The sequence below is a fragment of the Onychostoma macrolepis genome, chromosome 06 (genome assembly GCF_012432095.1).
Source record: "Onychostoma macrolepis isolate SWU-2019 chromosome 06, ASM1243209v1, whole genome shotgun sequence".
Taxonomy (NCBI): Eukaryota; Metazoa; Chordata; class Actinopteri; order Cypriniformes; family Cyprinidae; genus Onychostoma; species Onychostoma macrolepis.
In genome coordinates, this window is record NC_081160.1 from 8,305,091 (window position 1) to 8,328,780 (window position 23,690).

The 23,690-nt window shown below is 36.9% G+C and overlaps 1 protein-coding gene across 9 annotated transcripts in view; it reads right to left on the bottom strand.

Moving 5' to 3' along the window:
- The window catches only part of gulp1b (GULP PTB domain containing engulfment adaptor 1b), a 48,054-nt gene that overhangs the window by 13,366 nt on the left and 10,998 nt on the right, over positions 1–23,690 (bottom strand). For 7 of the 9 annotated variants that reach the window (XR_009271637.1, XM_058778174.1, XM_058778167.1 and 4 more), the window contains exons 2-5: positions 10,035–10,118; positions 3,402–3,463; positions 2,844–2,915; positions 676–774 (exon numbers count right to left, since the gene is read on the bottom strand). Coding sequence is in view for 8 of the 9 variants with exons in the window: in XM_058778174.1 (XP_058634157.1) it covers positions 676–774; positions 2,844–2,915; positions 3,402–3,463; positions 10,035–10,118 (317 nt within the window). In the remaining variant the exon portion in view is untranslated. Of the gene's footprint in view, positions 1–675; positions 775–856; positions 2,028–2,843; positions 2,916–3,401; positions 3,465–10,034; positions 10,119–23,690 lie in introns of those variants that run through there. The other 2 variants (XM_058778172.1, XM_058778173.1) reach the window with 2 other exon arrangements.

A 23,690-nucleotide genomic window follows, 5' to 3' on the forward strand; every position in this document is an offset into this window, starting at 1 on the left:
GAAATGATTTCTCATGTGAGAAGATTCTGCTATTAAACAACCCGCCACCTTTGCTTTAGAAATGGAAAATAGGCATTTTGTATTCTTAAGTTAGAGACGTATCCTTAACCAAAAGTCAAAAGTTTCCCACAATATTTCTAATAGTTATTATTTAAAGGCTAATTTATAATTAATATTACAAAAAGTTAAATATTTTTGGAAGAAACATCTGAGAGATCTTATTTACGATTTTTCTACTACTGTTCACAAATATTGGCTCTCTTTTCAGATCCCGACAGAGCTATTTTGTTTTGAACAAACACATCTAATTGCATGTATCAAGTGCTAATTGGTTACTTTAGTTGCTGAATTAGTTAAATTGTTTTAGTATTGGAATGAAATAATTCTGTCAGTTGTGCTAACGGCACTTAATTGGCATGACATTAAACAGTAAATGTTTGAAAGATAAGATAGCACATTTAATTTTCTGCTAAATTGCATTTCATTGTTCTGTCAGAGCAGGTGTGAGGATGGTAGTGGGGTAGTTCATGGGGCTGAATAAATTATTGTGACTTTTCAAGTCTAAAATTAGGGTTGCCATGCATGAAATCACATCAGCTATGTGGTTTTATCTTTATTCATAAAGCACTTCCTGTAACTGAACATAAGACAATTTTTATATTTAAGAAAACCTACCTTGGTTTTAGGGTCCAATATCTTCACACCATATATAGAGATCTGAAGCTCCACTTTAGGAGTTTTCTGCCCCTCTGACTTCTTGATGTGCCTTTGAAACTAAGGAAGCAGAAGTGATTCAGCACACACTGGGCAAATACATACTAGCAAGGGAAAAGCAGACAGAGCCGGAGGTGTTCACCATTTTTTAAAGGCTGCTGGAGAGCAGTAGAGCATCAGGTGAAATGAGGTGCTCAAACACGTCTCTAGAGCAATGCACTGACCTGCAGAAGTCCAAGCTGGACATAAATTGGGCGAAAGAAATATCGCCCAGGAAAAGGACATTTTTATTGTGCCCTTAATCTGTCCCCTAAAAATCCCACCATGAAGGAGTCACAGCTTTATTTCAGTCTCATAAACAGTTTTAGTTATAAGCAGAGTCCTGTGTATTGACTGTTGGGTTCAGTTATTAAATAACAACACAGATGTTTCAAAATGATATTTGTTTTCTAAAGGAAATGTGAGTTTGCCAATGATAGGGTTGCACTGCAAAGTTGTTCATCAGCCCAAAAAGAGCCACCTAAAAATCTCTAAAGGTGCATCCCAAATCATGTACTTATGCACTATTCTATGCCATTTTGTAGTCTAAATAATGCGATTAGAGTATTCCCACTGAAAATTCTACATAATTAATACACTAAATGGAAGAGTGCATAGTGCATAATTTGGGACGCAACTTATGATATTATTGTTCCTGAATATGGCTTAGGTCCCTGATTCAATTTGTTCACTAGGTGAAAATCATAAGCAAATCACTTAGAAAAATAATAGTACACCAACTCTAAACAGGTTAAGAGTAGTATTTAGAATATTAATATCAGCGACAGTATAAATCATAGGTCACTAACAGGCGGACCGCGGCCCGGGTCCGGACCCAGCCGTCCCATCTGGACCCGGACCTACATATCTAGCTTCTATTTCAACTGGCGCAGCTTTTGTAGTCTTTACGGTAGCGGACTCCGGTCCGAATCCGTGAAGGCTTTTGACATAATGAAATAAATACCAAACGCTAATTTCTAGTACATCAAATTTATATCTAGCAGATCAAGGTTAGCTCTAGAGCCGTTTGGGTGCAGTCGTGCGAGCAGTGATGAGAGAAATTAGGAAAGTTGACGGGTCCTTAAAAATCTTAAATGTTACAAGAAAGTCTTAATTATGATTTCAGGAGGTGTTAAATGTGGGGACTGAAAGACAAGAATTGCGCTATTCTTTGAATAAATATGAGCGCTGCACGTTTCAAAGTCATCTGCTTCGCTGCTTTGTGGAGTCTGTCTGTTGGGCTTTGTGTACTGCCATTCCCAAAGCGCCACCTGCTGGAAGAGAATGATTTTCCATTTTCAATCAGCCCGTACAGTCTGCTGTTGTCAAAGGCCAATGTGAAAATCAATCCATGTTTTTAAGCAAACACGCAGAGTTGTAAATGTGAACTGGTGGATCAACAAGATGATGTGTTATAAAATGTAAACAATTAAGGCAGTAAAATATATTTATATGTTATTTAATTAATATAATACTTGATTGTTTTTGTGAAAACCTGCATCTTTTACAGTCATTTAATTTTTTTATTTATTTTAATTTTTTTGTGCAGGTCTTAAAAAAAAAAGATCTTTAAAAGTCTTGAATTTAAGCTTAAATATCCTGCAGATACCCTGGCCTGGCAAAAACCATCAATTGTTTTTTATATATAATTGTTCGGACCTCGGCTGGTGGGGAGGGTTCATTACTGGACCTCGAGCCGTTTTAGTTGAAGACCCCTGGTATAAATGATAACTCAAGACAAATGGTCAAGTAAAATATAACAATAAAATACAGAATATTAATTTATAATAATTAGATATTAATAAATTAAGAACCACTATTCAATTATTAATAATTATTTTTTTTTTTTAGCAATTTAATAATGATATAAATTATTGTTTTACCTACCAGCTTTTGCGTTATGTTATCTGGCACTCACATAAAATTGAAATGCAGCTTGACCCTGTTATATGAACTTTGGAAGTAAACGTGGCCTTTTAAAACGTCTGTATATTTACATTTAATTATCACAGGCGTTTCTGACCCATAAACAGGCGAGAAGAACCGTGAGCACGTTTTATAGCCCATAAATGTGTCTATGAACACACTACCTTCAGCTTCCTGACGGCCACACGGACCATGTCTGTCCCTTTGGGCTGCTCCACCTCTGTGATTCCCAAGAACTACATGAACACACAGTAGACACAAACCACAAACCTTAAATAAAACATTAGTTAAGTAAATCAATATAATGTATTTTGTATGTAATGGCGACTGGGCTGATAAGCATAGGTGTGTGTATCATTTTGTACTGGTGGCTGGTGATAAAAACTGATGAAGGTCAGAGAAGGGGAGTTCAGTGAGCTCACATAACACTCCCTCCACACACACTCACATACACTCTCAAGTGCATTTAGTACAACTTTAAACATCAGTACATCCATCATAGCAACAGCTTCAGTGAAGCAGGCTATCTCTCACACACTTACGCACACACATCTCACATCCCAAAGTCAAAGAAATGGTGTACACAGTGGTATGCAGTGTGCATATGCTAGGACAGCCCACAGGGTGCCTGAGCGAGTGTATATGTCCCCCCACTGCGTAGTAAATATAGTAGAAGCAGAGAGAACCACAGGAACAAACAAGAAATATGTCTCAAACTCTACCTTTGCATTATACACAACATGACTTCTCACCAAGGCTTCAGGTGTGTGCATGGTGGGTTTATCTGGATCAAAAAAGAGAGAAAAAGAAAAAGAATTTAGGTATAATGGCAGATGACTGACATTTTCCAGCAATCAATCAATCAATCAATAAAACAATCAAACAAAGCTTGGAATTTTTCTAAATGAAAATTACGGTTACTGACTTAAAAATTGCCTGAGCATGTCACAATTTAATGCAGGCTTTGCATTTCTATTTAATAATATTTAATATACTGCTCCATGTGATTAAAAAGTCAGTGTCTGTGTATCTTTTCTGTGCTGCATTGCTGTGCAAAGATGGCCTTAGTCACTGAATGTTTCATTTGTTAGATTTTTTTTGTGGATCTCTCAAACTTTTTAATACACCACGGAGGCAGCATAAACGTACTGTAGTTACACAGGAATCACAATCACTGGAAACTTTAAAGTTGATTACTGATTCTCCTGCACAGCCGACATTGCATCTTTACCACAGAGACCCCTTAAAATCTCTCAACATCAACATAGTTCCTCCCCATTTTAAGTGCTTTCAACACTAAACAATAAGCACACCAAAGACTCAAACACACACAAAAAAAAGCTTTTCTATGTTTTTTTTTCTAAGCATTTTTGAACAAGGTGTATAACGTGAGGATAATAACACTGTCAAGCAGCACTTGAGATCACAGCAATGCACAGCATGAATAAATTAAACTGATTACTCTTGATTTTATTTATGCTGCTGTTGTTGCATTTGTTGTCACTTTCAATTACTTTTCATGTGGTGATTAATCAGACCTCATCTTTTAATTAAATGTGTTCTCGTGGTTGTCACTGCTCTTGTGGTTGGTGTGTTAAATGTTGAGGTCCATGTGCATCTCGTTAATTAGACCAGGGGTTTTTAAACTGTTCAGGGAGTTCAGGGACCCTCTGCGGCTGCAAGGGCGCACTACGGGTCCACAGAAAATGTTAGAAAAAAATTGTGTAGTAAATGATTACATTTCTAAAATTATTACATATAATAAAGGAAAGTTAAAAAGTAAAATTTTCCTCTTTCTGAACACTTATTCAGAAATTATTAGGTAACAAGAATGCAACGGTTCACGTTTTTGTACCGAAATAGTTTTTCAGTTCGGCATGCATGTGTTACAAATGAATGCAGTGCTGTTTTAATCACTGCACAAGTGGAACTTCGTTGTGTGCTGAATTATGTTTGAAAATGAGAGTTCCCCTCTGGGATGGAACAATAAGTTTTATGCCAATATACTTTAATGTTGCGGACGCATCTGAAAAAAATGAAGGACACAGAGCTCAAAAGTGCATAACCCATTTGTCCTAAAAATGAGATGTGCTTTATATTAAGTTCTTCAAACTACTGTAACCCATAAACCTACAGTTTAAAGCCTCTTTCCCTCTTGTCAGAAGCGTTTGCTGTTTAATGCTTTTCAGACCTGATTACCTCAGCACATAACTTTTATGGTTTATTTTTATATTCTTGTCTGTAAATGTTGCATGAAGTCTCATCCTAACAGAAAGCAGTTCTTTTTAAAACTTCACAGACTTCAGTGAAGGAGTGCTGGTGTTCACATGCACATCAAAAAATGGTAGCATAATAGAATGGGAGAGCAATAATTGTGACTAAAATATACATTTTGTTAAAATATTTCGCATCCAAAAGTGGAGGCATGTCAAATCTTTTTCCTCATTTACAATTAACAGTGTGTTGTTTAATTAAAAGGAAATCATCATTTGGGTCAATGTCATCAAAAAAATCTGAAAATTCTTAATAGAGTGGTGAAACACTCACTTATTTGTGTAGTGTATTGTAACTCATGGAAGCTACAACCCGAATTCCGGAAATGTTGGGACGTTTTTTAAAATTTGAATAGAATGAAAACTAAAAGAATTTCAAATCACATGAGCCAACATTTTATTCACAATAGAGCACAGATAACATAACAAATGTTTAAACTGAGACATTTTACAATTTTATGCACAAAATGAGCTTATTTCAAATTTGATGCCTGCTACAGGTCTCAAAATAGTTGGGACAGAGGCATGTTTACCATGGTGTAGCATCTCCTCTTCAGTTTGAAGACATCTGGGCACTGAGGTTATGAGTTTCTGGAGTTTTGGTGTTGGAATTTGGTCCCATTCTTGCCTGATACAGGTTTCCAGCTGCTGAAGAGTTCGTGGACATCTTTGATGTATTTTTTGTTTAATGATGCACCAAATGTTCTCTATAGGTGAAAGATCTGGACTGCAGGCAGGCCAATTCAGCACCCGGGCTCTTCTACTACGAAGCCATGCTGTTGTAATTGTCCTGCTGAAATACACGTCATCTGGAGGGGAGTATATGTTGCTCTAAAATCTTTATATACCTTTTTCTGAACGCTGAACGCTGATAACACACTGGAAGATCTCCCTCCTCTTTAGCCCAGAGGACACGCCGTCTATGATTTCCAACAAGAATGTCAAGAGATTGTGAAGAATGTCGGCAGATTGTGTTTACTGACAATGGTTTCTGGAAGTATTCCTGGGCCCATTTAGTAATGTCCATGAAAGAATCATGCCTATGAGTGATGAGTGAGCTAATCATGTTACAGACCTGATGTCGATTAACTTAATTAGTTGCTAGATGTTCTCCCAGCTGAATCTTTTCAAAATTTCTTGCTTTTTCAGCCCTCTGTTGCCCCCGTGCCATCTTTTTTGAGACCTGTAGCAGGCATCAAATTTGAAATGAGCTCATTTAGTGGATAAAACTGTAAAATTTCTCCTTTTAAACATTTGTTATGTTCTCTATGTTCTATTGTGAATAAAATATTGTCTCGTGTGATTTGAAAGTCTTTTAGTTTTCATTTTATTCAAATTTAAAAAACGTCCCAACATTTCCGGAATTCGGGTTGTAGATTGGACCAGACAATGAAATAATTTGAGTATAGTTGTGGTATAGTTTTGTCATGTTTTGCTGTCACATGTCCTCGCAAGTTATAAGCCGCTTATTTATTACAGATTCCTCGAGGGGCCCTCTTGGCACTCCGGGGACCTCTGTGAATGCCTATACCACTTTCAGGGCGGGACGACCCTGATCAGACTGCCGTGCTTTATATGCTGTGTAGGTGTTGATGAAGAGCTTCTCATTAGTTTTTTTCTCCCTTGTGCTGGAGGTGAAATTGTGGGTTGATGAATTGGGAAAAGGAGACCTCTATGGTCAGTGCACGCTGCTGTGATGTAGACCTGACTCAGCAGGGCACGGCTTTAAAAAAGTGGAGAGAAACTGAAAAAACAGTGGGAGAGAAAGAGAGGGAGACAGAATGAAAGATTAAGGGACGGAGAAGGAGACCAAGAGAGGCAGCGAGTAAGAGAGATGGCCCTTAGAGTATAAGAACTGTGCTGCTGACAAAAACCTAATAATATAATGAAGCTGACAAGCCGTCCAATCCTGTGCCAAAGAGGAGACAGCTCTCTCACTGTTTATTTGACACCTTTATAACACAGGCTCTTCAGCATTCACCGCCACGCAGGTGTACACACACTCGCACTTCAATCAGCTGAACTCTCCTACTGCACAACAATTAATGCTCGACACAGAGAGGATGAGCGCTCAGATATTCCCTGCTGCAGTAATGTCATGAGGACACTGGGAAAAACTCAACTGCTTATAGTTTGGGTGTCACAAATGTCTTCAAACAAAACTAGATTTGAACAGTTTCTCAAGAAAAATGTCAGTGCTTTACTGTGCAAAACTTTTCACAGTTGACACTTTTCCTATTATCACGGTTGGAAATAGTAAGGAATTAATAAATTTTAGTTCTGATTCTTTGCAGTTCCAATTCTTTATTGGTTCCATTAACAATTTTTGTAGTACTTTTAATAGATACATTTTTGAAGAAAATAAAAATACAAAACGTGAATTTAATTTTATAATTACTGCACTCAGTGGTGCGCTGCCATTGATGAGATAAATCAATTTGAACAGGACAAATAAAAATACTATACAATTAAAAATGTGGTAATATTTAATTCATTTAAAAAATGTATTTGTTTGTTCATTTATTCCACAAGAAATCAGACTTACAGTGGTCACTGTATGTTTTAGATTGATTAAAAACGGGCTTAAAATTCAGTTGTTTAAAAAGGTTTCACAAAAATAACAGATCAAAAGAATCTTTAATTTGGCAATCAGACTACACTGGTCGTGCTGTATATTTCACACTGAGAGTAGAGGTGTTGCTTAGTAGGAGCTCCATGTAGAATGCAAAAATCATTAGAACTGAAGCTCATGAAAATCATTCAGTTCCAGCATATAAAAAGGAAAAAGAAAAGGAAAATGTTCTTGGATCCCCAAAATTGTGTACCAACAGGGGACCACATATAGCAAAATATATAACGGGGATCCCATAGAGTCAGAACACTCGGACTACTGGACTTTAACCAGGTGCAAAAACCCACTATACAGCAAAAAACTACAGTACAACTTTTGTACTGCAAAACTATTAGGAGAACACTCCAAGTTCAGAAAATATGAGTCTCTATTTTAGAGAAAACTGCTGAGGCATGCGACCTCCAAAATTAATAACAGCAATCTTCTAGGTCATTGCAATATTTTTAAATACTAAAGCAAGTTAGTGAAACCACAACAGTGCAATTAACGGATTCATGTAGCTCATTGGTCTTTGAACTCAAAAATAATAGACGTGGTGCAAAGGAGACCGGTCCATTTTTAGATTTACCCTTTGCTTTTCCCTGTACCTCGCTGAGTTATGAAAAGGTTACTGCACTGCAGGACATCTCTGTCCAGAGCTCAGGTCTAAAGGTCATTTTGTAATGCTCCCACCGATTAGCTGTCAGTTTAAACACAAATAATCATAAAGGGTAAGCATTCAAAACAACTGGTGAAATGCAAGAGCACGGATGAGGTCACTTAATGCGCATTAAATTAGATGTTAAAATACAACCTGTTGCCAAAGTTATTACCCTGCCAGGCTTATTTATATTGTGAACATTATTTTAAATTCGACCTTTAACTAAAGAATAGCAAAACTCTGCTTTTTCGCCAAGATAAAGGTCATCCTTATAGCAAAAACAGCCTGTTCCACGAAGCTAGTTTCTAATGGTTAGCCAAGTCTGATTTGAGAATTTTAGAGGGTTTTTGGTTATTCAGGGACATTTACAGCATTTTAAAACAGCTAAGAGCTTTCTGTGAGGACTTAAAAAATCCCAGATGAGTTTAGGTTGTTATAATACAAACATTGATTTACATCAATTTACATACAAAGCTTACATACAAAAATTGTAAGTTACAAGGCACGAATTTCCTAATTCAGTTCTCATTCAGAAACTCCTGATTCAGTTAAATTCTGATTTGATATAAATCAATTAATTTTCAGAATAGTTGTTATAATCAGAATATCATATCATTTAAGAATGCACTCTAGCACATTCTGGTTTCATTTTTACAATGGTTTGTTTTCAAACTTCACGTTTTGTTCTAGAATATGAGTCAAAATGTAGCTTTTCAATGAACTGCAGTGCACTTTTTCATGTAAACGGATAAATTCTTTAACAGTTCCTGATTAGTTATGTAATGCAGAAGCATTAATCATTCAAACTCAGTTTCAAAATACAGAATATTTACAAAATAATTCAAAATACAGTATTTCTATTTATGCTTAAAATCTTTAATATTCCTTTTGAACCTTTGTGATTAACACTGTGCATTCAGCAGAACTGTTTACACACAGTAAATTGTCCCTCGGTGACTATAAAGGTCAATGAATGTGAGGTCTCACATAATTTCTAGTTCGTTAAGCAGCATTATCATCTGCTGAAAAAGAGAATCGTATGCAAGAGTGTCTGTTTGGATTTAACGATAATTTCAGGCAACGAGCGATTCCCAATTGAGAGCTATGAAATATTCAAAGCAACCTACTACTGCAGTGTCTGTGGCTGGAGATAAACTCGCCAAACGTGGGCTGTGACCACGCCAGCAAGTCCAGAGGCTCCTCTGCCACCGCCATTAATAAAACATTAGCCTAGAAGGCACACTTTCTGTGGGAAGTAGCCTCACCTGTGTCACCTATGAATCCAGGTCTGTCCATGTGGTTCAAATTAGGTAAAGTGTGTGTGTAGGGGAGGTTTGGAGTCGAAGGAACGAAGAGAAGCAATGAGAGCCAGGAATGAAGCTTTGAAAACCTGATGTGTGGGGGTGAAACTTAAGTGTGTGTCCCATTTTAGCAAGCTTTAAAGGCAGGCCTGGAAGTCATTACTTCCCAAAGAAAATGTGTTGAAAATAAATTCTCTGAGGTTCTTCTAGGTGAAGAAGTTGTTTTTACAGGGAGCTAAAACCTCTAGGAACTGTGTCCCTTATGGTGCAGCTAAAAAAAACCCGTAGTTAGCTATCAAATGCAAAAACATTTAGCCAACATGTTCTTCAATGACTTTGGTTTCAGGTAAATTTAATGTAACTGAATTCTGTCACTCAGAACAAGTTTATATATAAACAGTCTGTAACACAAGCAGACTGCACAAATGAACATTCGTCTTCATCAGTCAGTCAGGCTTGTTGGCATATTGGCAGCTGACATTGCAGGAACATAAACTCTATTCCCTTACCCTTCCTCCTGTTAAATGCCCTGTTCATTCTGCAGAGCTTGAGAAACGCTTGTAAGGTGAGGACGGACTCCAACGAGAAGCCACCTGAAGAAAAAGCACAGAGAAACAGTTTACTTCTAGCTTATCTGTAGCTTGTGGTTTACGTCTCCAGCATTTGCATCCGTAATGAAAGTCAATGGAGGGCACAGTTTTAGTGTGACTGCAGCTTTACACTGAGCAAGTACACACAAAAACAGCCAAACAATTGACCTCCGCAAAGACCCGCCCCCCTTAGTAACTGTTGCTATGTCCAAGAAACCATGGAGCCTGTCAATCAAACTCCCTGCAAAGGGACAATTACCAATTTAAAAGTTACACAAGTGGAGAGCTTATTGCCCCTCGGTGACCATGGCAGAACTATGCCCTGTGGAGGTTGTAAATTCAATCCCAGGTAGGATGATCCAGCAAGTACTGAGTTACTGAGAATACAAACCTGCAATTTCCTTTGCACCCTTAAGCAAGACATTTAACCCCAGGGAGAGTTTGCTACAGCTAGAATCTCTTGCCAATTAGTGCAGTATATGTCACGTATGATTTGAGTGCTGGATGACAATCCTGTGCAAAGCTGACTAAAAATATTTTATACCTGCTTAAAAGTACATCCTGGCATAGTTTGCTCAGAGTGTTGAAACAGGATTTCTGTGGCTCAGAATATAGCCACCCTTAGTCATATAGGTGACGTCAATTCCTACTTTTGCTGTGAAGCGTTCGCTTGACGTTGAGTCAATGAGTGAGATGACACAGAAGTACGCAAGATCAAAGCCTCAAAGAAACTGTGGAGGCTGAGGTTGTCAAAAACACTGAACCAAACACATTCAATATCAAAAAGGAAAATTCCTCAGGGCCAATCCTTTTGCATTAGAACAAATACACCTCAGAGACCCCACACAACTGACGTACCGTATAATCTCATCATGCAAAACATATTGTCTTTTTATTTTAACCCTGCAAAGCCTGACATATAAAATAAAATTGAGAAAAATCTATTTTTCTGAAATGGAACAGTTTATTAAACCTTTAGACAATATATATAGGCTACTGTATTGTCTATTGACAATACACACACACATACATATAAATATATATTATATATGTGTGTATGTATATGTATGATATTTTGCTTTTTTTTTTTTCAGTATCATATTTAATAAATCAGGCTTTTATGGCCAATAAATAAATATACCTATAAGTACACCTCGATTTTATTCAGATGTAAAAATCGATTTGTTGCAGAAGCTGATATTTATATGGCCAAAAAGTAAGATGAAACTTTGACAGCTTGTGAACTTTATAACAGTGTAGCAGACTATTGACATAAATAATAGAAATATAATGTAAATATTATTATAATTTATGAATATAAATATTACCACTTTGTATCTCAATAATATCTCAGTAAGATGATATTTAAGTGCTTAGTTTTATAATCAAAGTTCATTACATATAACGCAATGTAATAAATTATAACTGAGAGATGTACAAATAAACATTCCTCAAAAACCTGATTTATCATTTGATACTCATATTTTAAATTTGAGTTGCTTAAATCCAGTAAGTTCACAGCAAAAAGACAGATGTACCATGACCCGAAGGGGGCATTTTTTACAATTATACGTAAAAATCCGATGACAGAAGGCATGTATTAGATGGTGTACAACAGGTTTTTCCACAATGTTTTGATCACGTTGATAATTTATAGGCCTTAGACATCAAATATGATACAGAAGGCTTTGTAGGACTAAGGACTAAGACAACAATGCAATCATCAGATTCACTGCCATTTCAAGGCTTTCAGCATTTCAGTTGATTTGATTTGATGCAAAGCTTCCAGAGCATTCTGATGGTTCTGTGCTACGTTTGGCTCGATCGCTCAATGACAGGAGCAGGAGTCAAGTGGCTTCTATGAAGCCTGAACAACAGGGAAACACATCACTTCCTTTTATCAGAGTCAAAGCTTTGCTCTCTGTCTGAACTGCAGCGCAAAAGACCCTTAGCTCAAAATACTTCATCTTGCGCCAGCACTTCAGCCCGTCAATCAAGAATCGTCCTCAGAGAAGGAAATGGAAGAATGAGAAAATATCGGAAATAGAATGTGCAGAAGAGAGAGGGCCAATTTGACAGCTTGCGTTCAGGAAAGTTGCTAAGCCTGAGTTTTCCTGCTTGAAGTGCTGCTTAATCTTTCGGTTCTGACAGTCTTCCATTTAGGGTGAATGCAAAAATAATTATGTGATCTTAGAAAAAATGTGAAGGAAGAGCAACATGTTAAAAATATGCATGAAGTGATACACATTAAAGAGGCCACTCATGCATTTAAGGAAGGATTAGTTTAATGAGACACAAGGATTTATTACTCTTGACTGAGCATGACAGCCTGTGTCTTAAAATGGCAAATATAATCTCACAATTTTGACACGAGGCAGAAAGGACGTGACGCGTGGTGACCTTTCCAAGTTCAGAGGTTTAAAGGCAACACATTACTAACATAACTAAAACTAGTTGATGCACATTTTACATGGTCTTAACACAGAATGCCACATATTGGTGCCAACACAGAACGGCACATACGTATTTATGTCACGAATGTAATACAAATGTTCAAATGAATGCTTAAGGTGAATGGAAATAAGATATAAATTCTCTCCGCTTCCAGCATGTCTGTCAGGAAAGTAAGAAAATAAACAGTTAGACCAGCACACATCATGAATATCAGTTCAGTGATTTAGTACGACTACGTTCACATCAGAAACGAACCATACCAGAGTTTGCATGAACATTATCTCAGACAGCCCTTTTTAAGCAAACTCAGGTACAGTTTGCGGGTGCGTTCACATTATCCAAACAAACTTGGGTGTACACCACAACTGTTAGTGTGAAGGTTTCCTTCACACTTTCCTTTCCTAGTGTGAAACTCTTCAGAACTCGTTTTATATTTTAGATACATTTTATATAAACTTGTAAGATATACTGTATCTCTCTAAATCAGGGGTGTCTTGTTCCTGGAGGGTTTAGCTCCAGCCTTAATTTAACACACCTGAACCAGCTAATCAAGGTCTTCAGGCAGAGCGCCTTTAAAGCAAGCCTCCAAGGTTAGCAAAAAAAATAAAAATAAAAAATAAATAAAAAAGGCATAACACTGACTGCAGTAAATTAAATAAATCTCATAAATCTCTCATTTTTGATCATATCAAATCTGGGCACACTTGATAAAATCAACCATTGTTGAGATCCACAACTCTAGCAGATATGCTGATATGAGAGAGAAAATTCTGAGAAACAGGAAATATTACTGTAAACAATTTAAAAAAGGAGATCAACTTTAATGTTAATTTCTTATGGAAACATATGAATTTCTGTGTACTACCTACATCAAATATACTGCATAAAAATATTAAATGTAATACAAAGTGATGTGTAAAACAAATCCCTTTCTTTAAAATAAATGGTACTTTAAACAAACATATGCTGTTGATGGAAAATAGAGATATTTTAAATAAAATGATGAGGTCAAAATATAATATGCATTGGTGAATCATTCACAATAAAATAAATAAGATGCATTTTGTAAAATAAATTGGGTGAATTTTGCTTTCATGCCAAATTTAAATGTTAGGATGAATGTTTGAAAAGCTGTGAGCCTACACACAAACAATGGAACTTGTTCACCATTAAAGATTATTCAGTCCATTCACCACAGTGATTTTAGCAGGTGTATCTGACTAACAAAAGAGATATAAAAAGAAACCCATTTCTTCAGGAGAATTAGCATTCTTTACAAGACCTTACCATTGAAGCCTATTAAAATGTACTTTTACATCAGACATTGAGTGTCTCAGCCAAATGTTACGCTAGCTTTTTGACAAATTGGAAATATGTGTTATCAATGAAGGATAAGGCTTTAAGATGATTTTATATATTTAAATAAAAACCACGATCTGACAAATGTAAAATAATGGGTCTAATTATATTTCTTATGCAGAGACAGCTCAGTGGCCTGAAACTGAAAAACACTCTTGACAATGTCATTTAAAGTTGAGGTGTGAAACGAGAGATGGGTAACGGGGAGCACAGGAAGCAATCTCATTCCAATCATCTTCCATTTCAGGATACACATCAAATCACATTTAGCTGCAGATTTTAAATGGGGCTGGAAATAAGTGTAGTGATTCCCAAGGACCAAAGTGAATGGTGTGCACACATACATGCACATTCCAGTAACTCCCAGGTGAAAAACAAGTGCACTTCCTTAATGTACTTACAGTGCTCTATTTTTGCGCACTAATTTTGTACTTAATATACCAAAAATGATCCTTTAGTACTTCTTAAGGTCAACTTAAGATCATCTAAGTGTACTCAACTGTGCTATTTTGAGACACCATGAAAATAAACTAAAATGCTCTTTTAACATACTATCTTTGTATTTAAAAAATGTATTTAGTTACCACTTGTAGTACACTTGAACCAATCTTTCATACACTAGTATACTCCACAATAAATACATTTTTTAAATACAAAGATAGTATGTTAAAAGTGCATTTTAGTTCATTTCCATGGTGTCTCAAAATAGCACAGTTGAGTACACTTAGAGAGGATCTTAAGTTGACCTTAAGAAGTACTAAAGGATCATTTTTAGTATATTAAGTACAAAATTAGTGCGTGAAAATAGAGCACTTTAAGTACATTATGGAAGTCTACTTGTCTTTCACCTGAGCTGACAGGGATCAGAAAATGACCGGGACAGCCTGATGCCTTGAATCTTCAAAACCCAAGTTTTAATGGGGTGCACTTGTTCAATCTTTTCATACATTATATGCTGCTTATTTGTAATGTCTGCAGGGATGATATGCTTGCAAATGGATGACGGCTTGTATATGATGGAAGCTAAATCACCCCTGGCAAACCCCAAACTCTCTGTAAGTGATGAACAGACATACAGTTCTGTCTTAAAGATGCTCTATTTTTTGCTGGTTCTTCTTTGTCCCAATGATATATGGTCATTTTCCACTCATTTACATTCTGACTGGGCCTTCATTGTTACGAGTCTTTAGCATGTACATTGTGTTTGATATTTGTTTCTACTCTATTCTTCTAAAAGCATGGTATAAGGTAAATGTTTCTTCTCATTATTTTTATTAATAATAAAACATTGACTTTGCCTGTTGGCTACCTTCCAGAGTATATGTTAAGCAAAGCCAAAGATGCATTTTGACAAGGTTTTGACAAAAAAAATGACCAGTTATGAGTATATGAATAACCTTACAAAACTAAAATGTAAAAATCTATCATTCATCACTGCAGGTTTTCTCCTTCAAGACAATTTTTCTCTGCATTGCCTCAAAAATGCATGATCTGCAGCTCTATTAAGCAAAAAAGGACATCGCTATCAATCAGTGACGCATATATTCTTACAGTGACAGATCCACTACAGGCTTCTAGAGAACCAGTACTAAAATTAAAAAAAAGTGAGGGGTCGTCCAGAGTATCTCGAGGAAGGTCAGGTCATCACTCAGGAAACATTTTCACATAGCAGACAGTCATGCAAAAATCAATGCAGGCTCTCAAATCCATCTTGAATCCATATTTTAAATGCTGCTGGAGTCTGTACCAGGCTTTCTTAAGAAGCTTAACCAAGACTATTCTGGATTTTTCAGCTTCTCCACAAAGACAATGCCAGTTAATGAGTTTCCCAGTCTACGTTTTCTTGGTAAACAGCAGCATTGCTGGTCAACCAGCATTTAAATTCACACGAGACACCCTAAACCCGAATGGAAAATTTCTGACACTGCAGCTAGGTTACTGCATAAACTCATTTACATAGTTTTATCCAAACCAGACATCCTAAATTACCTATTTAATAGAAAAAGACAAACACAATCCATGAGTTGTATGCCTGGTAAAGAAAAAAGAAGTCAATAACCATATGTGTGTATGCATAGGGCTCCAATATTCAGCTTCTGCTATACCAACTATTAATAAATCAGGAAAAGGAGTTTTACATTACAGATATGGAGACCAAAAGGGACGTGCTGCTCCATGAAGCATATAATCTCATTATCAGGACTGTTAAGAAAGCCAATTAGAGTGTAAATCAGCAGACGGGATAATTCAGAGTTGAATATGCAGCAAGATGTCCTGCTGTATTGGCAGAAACACAGAGAAGGTAATCTCAAACTGTCTCAACGAAATGCAAACTCTTTGTACAGACTTTTCTACTCTTTTACTAAACTTTTCAGGGTGCAGTTCATCCTTGTAGTTTGCATTGCACTTCGATACATATTTGCAATATACAATTGCCTTTGGACCTAGCATGCAGAATATCAAGAATTTGTTATTTGAAGGAGAAGAAATGATCGGTAAGGTAGCAAACATGGCTTATATTCAGAAAGTGACACTTTACTGTAGTCCTAATGTAGTTGGTCAGTGGGACAGTCAATCTACAATGTATCAATGAGCCATACTGGAACGTTTCTAGGGTCCAACTGTATAATCGAACACACACCAAGAGGCACGTCAGTGTTGTCCAGGTCTCATGGGCAGTGCCTACACTTGACAAGACAAAGCACTCTGGAATAATGAAGTAGGTTCATAAATCTTAGCTGGTGACTTGGAGCATGCGTTAAATCCGTTTTTATAATTTTCCTCTAATCTTCATGGCTGTTTCTGCATGATAAGGACTTTCCCTGGTGAAATGCTGCAACTTCTCCAGTCACTTAAAATATGCCCATATTTTACTGTCAGGCATTGATTTCTGAGGGCCCGTTTCCTCTTCTCTATGTGCAGCGGTAAAGCAGCTCAAGGACAGACTAAAGCAATTTCAGTCATTTGGCTTGTTTTTCATCAAATAAATTTGAATGAGAAAGAGTCAGCAGGAGAAAGCAAAAGCAAACTGATGAATCTGATGTTCTAGTGGTCCCGTCAAAGTTGATTGAGCTAAACACCCCAGCTGAATGAATAACTGCTGGTTTTTATTAAGCAAAGTAACATCAAATAATGAGATATACTGAGGTTCTCTAATGGCGCTTTTCCACTGTATGGTACGGCTCATTTTGGGGGGTTTTCCACTGGGTACAGTACCTGGTACCTGGTACTTTTTTTAGTACCACCTCGGCCGAGGTTCCAAGCAAACCGTACCATTACTAAAATGTGACGTGTAAACTCTGATGATCACTGATTGGCCGGAGAAAATCATCACTGCCTGCGTCATTGAACTTGCGACACAAGACACAACAGACCCGCTAGATTTAAATCAGCACTGCCAGCGAAGGATCGAAGGCAACTGTTTTGAATGAGCGCACCTTTCTTTTAACAACCAAAAAAAAATGTCTGTTTCGTGATCTGTTGAGGAAGTACAGACTGTCCCTCGTTGACAGCCGAGGAGCGGATCTAGCGAGAGCTTGATGGATCAGTAGAGGCGGCGCAACTATAATGACACATGAATAATCCCGCCCATTCTAAAGCGGTACTAAACTGCAGTGGAAACGCAAACCGAGCCAAACAGAGCCGTGCCGTTCTGAACCGTGCTGAGCCGAGTCATACCACGCAGTGGAAAAGCACCATAAGGGAACCACATTTCCTGCAAGTAAACAAGGCTTTGACTAGTGTAGACATTCTACAATTGTTCTTTGTAATAAATTACCAAAAAAAAAAAAAAGGATGCTTAAATAGAAACAAGTCTGGCAGGAATGCAGATGCAAAGATACAGGACTGATATAAGTGTGCAAAGTACAAGTTTACCATTAGGAGTCTGCAGGGCGGGGAAAGTTTTACATTGGGATGTGAATTCGCAGGGCAGATAGTTAGTGATTTTATTTCTGTAGACATCAGACACTTGAACAGCACTGCATTGTGTGGTAATTTATTCCCAACTGAATCAATATCTTTTAGTTTACATGGAGGATTTTGGCCCAGGGCTGCTGTCAAATTACTTGACACTGAAATGAATGCAAAAGTGCAAAGTTTTGTGAGTAACCGCCTGTAAATATGGGCATGAATTCCCTAGATTAATTAGATTAGATTAGTACCAAACCTGTGAACACTGATAATCATAGAAATGTTTTTTGGGGTAAAGCAGATGCATTACCATCCAGCATTATCTATTGTAAACCACCATACAATTCTTATATAGAATATGATTAACACTTACAAGAAGATTTACAACCATATTTAGCTGTTGTGTGATTTGTCATTGCCTGTATGAAAAACTTCCCTCATCCCCCATGAGTTTCATCACGAAGGAGCCATGCAAATCTTTTTTTTTTTTAGAGTTCCACTGAGAAACAATTATATTCTGAATAGTGCTTATACTAGTGTAATATTGTCTCTTTACCAAGGGAGAGAATCAATAACGGAGCATGTCCAAGCTGCTTTCAACAGCAGTCTTCTGAAAATCCATTTACATGCACATATAAGCTCATTTTCAGCATTGTTGATATTCTGAACTATTTCTCTTGCCACAAGATACAGTTATTTTATGATAAATCATCTAGATTGAGGTGCATATTAAAAACTTTTCCTAAGAAACATGGTAGAGCTCACAGAGCTGCATTTCTAGAGCAGAACACTAAACAGAGCATATAATCCCTTGAAATACATTGTCCCTGTACATGACAATGTGCCAAATATATAAAACAGCCAGTGTTGCCAAAAATGTTTAGTATAAGAACTAAAATGCAGTAAAAATCTACTATTAAAAATTACATATGGTTTGTGACTAAATGAAAGAATATTGTATTATATAATTTTCATGCATCAAATATAAGGTATATTAACCACTGGCTCAACAGACATAAAAGGATAGTTTACCTAAAAATCTTTTACTCACTAATGTCAACCTGTGTCGTTCCAAACGTATAAGATTTGCTTTCTTCTGTGGAAAATAAAAGAAGATATTTTGAAGAATGTTTGTATCGCTTTGAAAAATGAATACAGAATACAGAATACAGGTTTGCCATACAGATTTGTAACAATATGCGGTTAAGTAAATAATGACAGAATTTCAATTATTTAGTGAACGTTCCCTTTAACAAATTACAAATCGAAATAATAACTGTCCAAATTTGTAGTAAGAGCTTTCATGGTAGACTAAAGGCAGCGAGAATTATGAATCAAGAGCATATACGTTTGGACTGATTCACAGAAATTTATCAAAATCGAACATGATTTTTGCTACTGACGTATTTAAAAAAGACACTTTTAAAACTTAAGACACAAACTTGCGAGATAAGACAGGACTATGTCATGCTTTTTAATGGCCAAGTAAAAGCGCATTAAAATCATTGTGATATTCAAAATGTTGTATCTGACTGTGGGGAAAAAAAATTGTGAATATACTGTATCATGAATATCTAGTCCTAGAGTGCACTTAACTAAATAGGTTTTGTCATTCTGTAACAAGGTGAAGAGAAAGGGTCTTTCTTTTCATTGGTTTGATTTTTTTAGTCAGTCATATTCAATGTACCATTTGATGAGGTGAAGGACAGAAACGAAAACAATCTCATGGTTAATGAGCATGTTTTTCCAAAGAACGGTTAAAACATGCCATGCTAGAATGTGACTGAGGACAAGAAACAAGCAAAAGCAGCAACAAATGTCTCTGCACATTCTGCCATCCCCTTAGCAACAATACCAACATTACGTTAAAAAAAGCAAATGGTGATAATTCATAATTTAGCATCCTGAATAATGAAAGGCTCCTAAAATAAACCCAGACAGCAGATAAAAGGTGGTCTGTAAAGGCCATGCTATCCCTGGCACATCATCTCAGCTATGTAAATAACCAGCACAAAGGGTAAAGAACAGCACAAGTCTGCGTGCAGCTTCAGTTTTTTGTTGATATTGAGCAAATCCACAAAACGGGAATAAGTTTAAATTCAAATAAGGCTGACTGCCTGTCACATCACTCTAGTTTGTCAAATTACAATTTAATTGTAATGTTAAGTTGTTTAATAACTTAAGCTACCCTTTAGCTTTAACTAGAAAACCACCAGGGATGTGACATTTTTGCAGCATATCAAAGAGATTTAAAAACTCTTTTCTTATATGTCTCACAAAGTTGCTCATACAGTATTTTTGCCAAAAAGACGAGAGAGAGTCAAATATCAATGAAGATATGCAATACATTCAAAAGGTACTTTTCTTATTTTAAGATGCTTTTATAAAATTTAAACTGGCCATCTATGGCTTACTCATTACTTATCAAGTAATAATCATATAGTAGTATATAAAGAAAATGCTAAGCAAAGGTTAGTAACAGTCACAGTATGAGTTCCAATTTCAAACATGATCTAATTAACTATTAATTATTTTCTCCTTTCAACTTTTCGTCACTTTTACAAAAGTTGAAGAACAAGTGCTTTCATAGTGGAAACTGACCAACAGAAATTAGTCTTACATTCAGCAGATAAACCTGTTCATTACATTTAAACTTTTTAATCCACAATAAAGCACAATAAAGCCACAAAATTACTCTATGTAAAACACTTTTATATGCTGTATTTATGTATTGTAGCTTGAAAACCTACTGATAAAACCTACTTTTAAATACTGAATTTTATTTAAAGGGGTCTTACGATTTTTACAAAGCTCATCATCCTGAGAAGCGAGGTGTGCTCTGATTGGCCAGCTATCCGGTGCGTTGTGATTGGCCGAATACCTCAAGCGTGTGAAGGAAATGTTACGCCCTTTACCATGTTGTGATGCCGTGTCCTCGACTTTTTACAGTCTATGGTCCCGGCGCGACGAGACTAAAATAAAACCCGCTATAAATGAGGCATTTGTTGCATTCAGTGAGGAAATAGGCCTAATTACTGATTATCTTGACTCATACGGTCTTTTTATGCATTGCGCCGTGCTGCCTAAACATATAACACCATGTCTGCATTTGTGATCGTAGAAACGCCAAACAAGCACTACTCTACACTGCTCAAAACTCACATTTGAATAGTCAGTAGCAAATTCTTTAAATATCGAAACGTACTTACAGGCTGTGAGTCAGAAGCACCAGACTGTCCTTGCGACGTTGGAATTGCCCCACTTTACAGTGTTCACAGCCATTCATAGTGTTCACATTGTAGGCTACTCTCTCCCTCACTCTCAGGAAACAGTCCTCCGTAAAATGAGCTGCACTATTCTGGAACAGTGTTGTAAATATAACTTTACCACTGATTTCTAGTTGTGTACTTCATTTGGAAGGCCAAACAAAGTACTTTTGCGTTTACAACGAAAAACAGCGTCTCCACGACATGGCGGCGGCAACAACAATACTACGGCGAGAATAAAAGTTATGCCTTCTTTCATTGTGTGTACGTTTGGGTGGTGTTATGCAAATCTTCCCACACCGTGACGTAGACATGTGGGGGAGTGTTTGAATGAGCTGTTTTAGGAGGGCGTGGCAGAGTCTTAACTTTTATAAAGAATATCTCTTTGGGTTTGAGACTTTAGTCTTTGCAACTTTAGGGATCTTATCTATGCACGAACAGTTTGTAACACTCCAAAGAGAAAGGAAAACTTTTATGACCCCTTTAAAATAATATTCCAAGTAGGTGGTAGGTTCTCAAATTAACAGATGACTCCTTTTTTATAGTAAATGAATCATCTGAATGAACTGATTCAGTAAAACAAATTCACAATACTTCATATGGATACAAAAGTCTGCAAGTGTGTTTGCAAATATGTAAATATGCAACATGCAGCCATGAACTGTGCTGAAAGGGTTGAAAATGAGCAGTGCCAACTGTTGTTGTGATTTTCTGGAGGGCTGGGTTTTGGTGGGGGGAGTGGAAACTAATAGGTTTAAAATTATATCCATCCATCTTAGTTTGTGCAGTGCACCTATTCACGTCAACCCAACGGCCGCTTCATAAATGATCTTAATGCATCATGTAGCCTTTTAATCATTTTGTTATGAACGATGCTGGTTTGATTTTGCACTTAATGAAGGTTACTGTATAATTCATATAATTCAAAGCAGACATCATTACTTAAATAGTGTGCAAGATATTCTGCCCAACCAATGCATTTTTGTTCACATAAAGGTGCATCGCTGGGTAAGAAACAAAGGCAGGCTGTGAAGTCAATGCCAAATAGAGACCAGAGCATTTGCCAGCCACATAAAGGGCCGTCTAATGCACAAGCACACACACATAAAACATTTCGGCACAGATAAAGCAGGGGAGAGGACATAATGACAATGAACCAAGCCAGCTCAAGCGCTTCACAGCTCACATCAAAAGCAACAGCGTTTTTTTCATAGATGCTCCCATAAAGCCTCTGCTTTAGTGCTGCCTAATGCAGATATACCCAGGGCAAGCATTTGTTTGTGGGGTAAGTATGTCACCAGTAAATTAGAATGTCTTCCAGAATCCAAACCAGATCCTCTTTGGCACCAATTCAGGGAAGACCCGGAGGGAAGACAAGAAAGCTGTGCAGTCAACAAAAACCGTACACAACAACCAAGCTTCTGTGTGAAAAACCGCATGTACCTAACAAACAGTGTACCACATAGACTTTAGATTATCAATACGGACAATAAAACTCTGTGATTAAACTAACTGGGGAGTCTTGATAGGCAATGGTGAATGGACCAGCTAAACAGAGGCGGTGATATATTTATGGCTCTTTCTCTCTAGAGCAGGTCTGGTACAGGAGAGATAAGACCCCTCTTCCCTGCACAGGTAATACAAAACACCTGTAAAGTCACCCTGTGGGCCGTTCAGTGCATTGGGGTTGAATAAAAAGTGAGGGTTACGATATATCTAAGTCATTATTGACTAAACGCACCAGTGGTTATATAAACAAAGGCAGCAAGCACTGGAATGCAAAGACTAGAATGTGCTTTTGTATGTGCAAATATACTTAGATTATTAGTTAGTCTGCAGAGTTCACAGCGCTTCATTATGGTGGTGGTGTGGTGTAGTGGTTAAACATGTGAACTGGTAACTCTAGGTTCAAACAGGTGATCCCAGAATGCAAAAGAAGATGTTGGTAAGCAAACAATTTTGTTTACTGTTGACTTCCATTATATGGACAAACAGACATTTCTCATCTTCTTATATGTTGCGCAGAAGAAACAAAATCAAGTTTGGATTTACATGAATATGAGTAATGATGACAGAATTATCTGTCATCAGAATGTCAGGTCTGTTTAATATAGTTTTAATACATTTAACAGCACTAAGGAAGAAATGTAAGAAAACATTGCGCAATTTTTAAATTTCTTGAGGTTTCTACAGTATGTGTCATAATAACAAATACCATAGTTGTATAGAAAACATCGTTGGCTATGGCTATGCATCTGTTCTTTTACATGTATAATCTTTGATTATGGGTGCAGAACTTGTTTCCCTTCAAATTTTACAAGAAATAAAAAATCCAGATAGAATAGCGTAACTCAGAGCTGAAAAGTGCACATTATGCAGATCATTTCACCTGCCATCTAAAGGCAACCATTAAATTTTCATAATAGTCTATTGTATGATGGATGCACTGCACAGCTGGTTCTTTATCTCCACATTTTCCCCATAATATCACATTGATTGTGCACTCTGTCTTCTTTTCCCTGCTTTTTCATTTCACATTTACTGTTCACCTCACAGCATTCTGTCTCTCCCTCTGCTTCTTTCT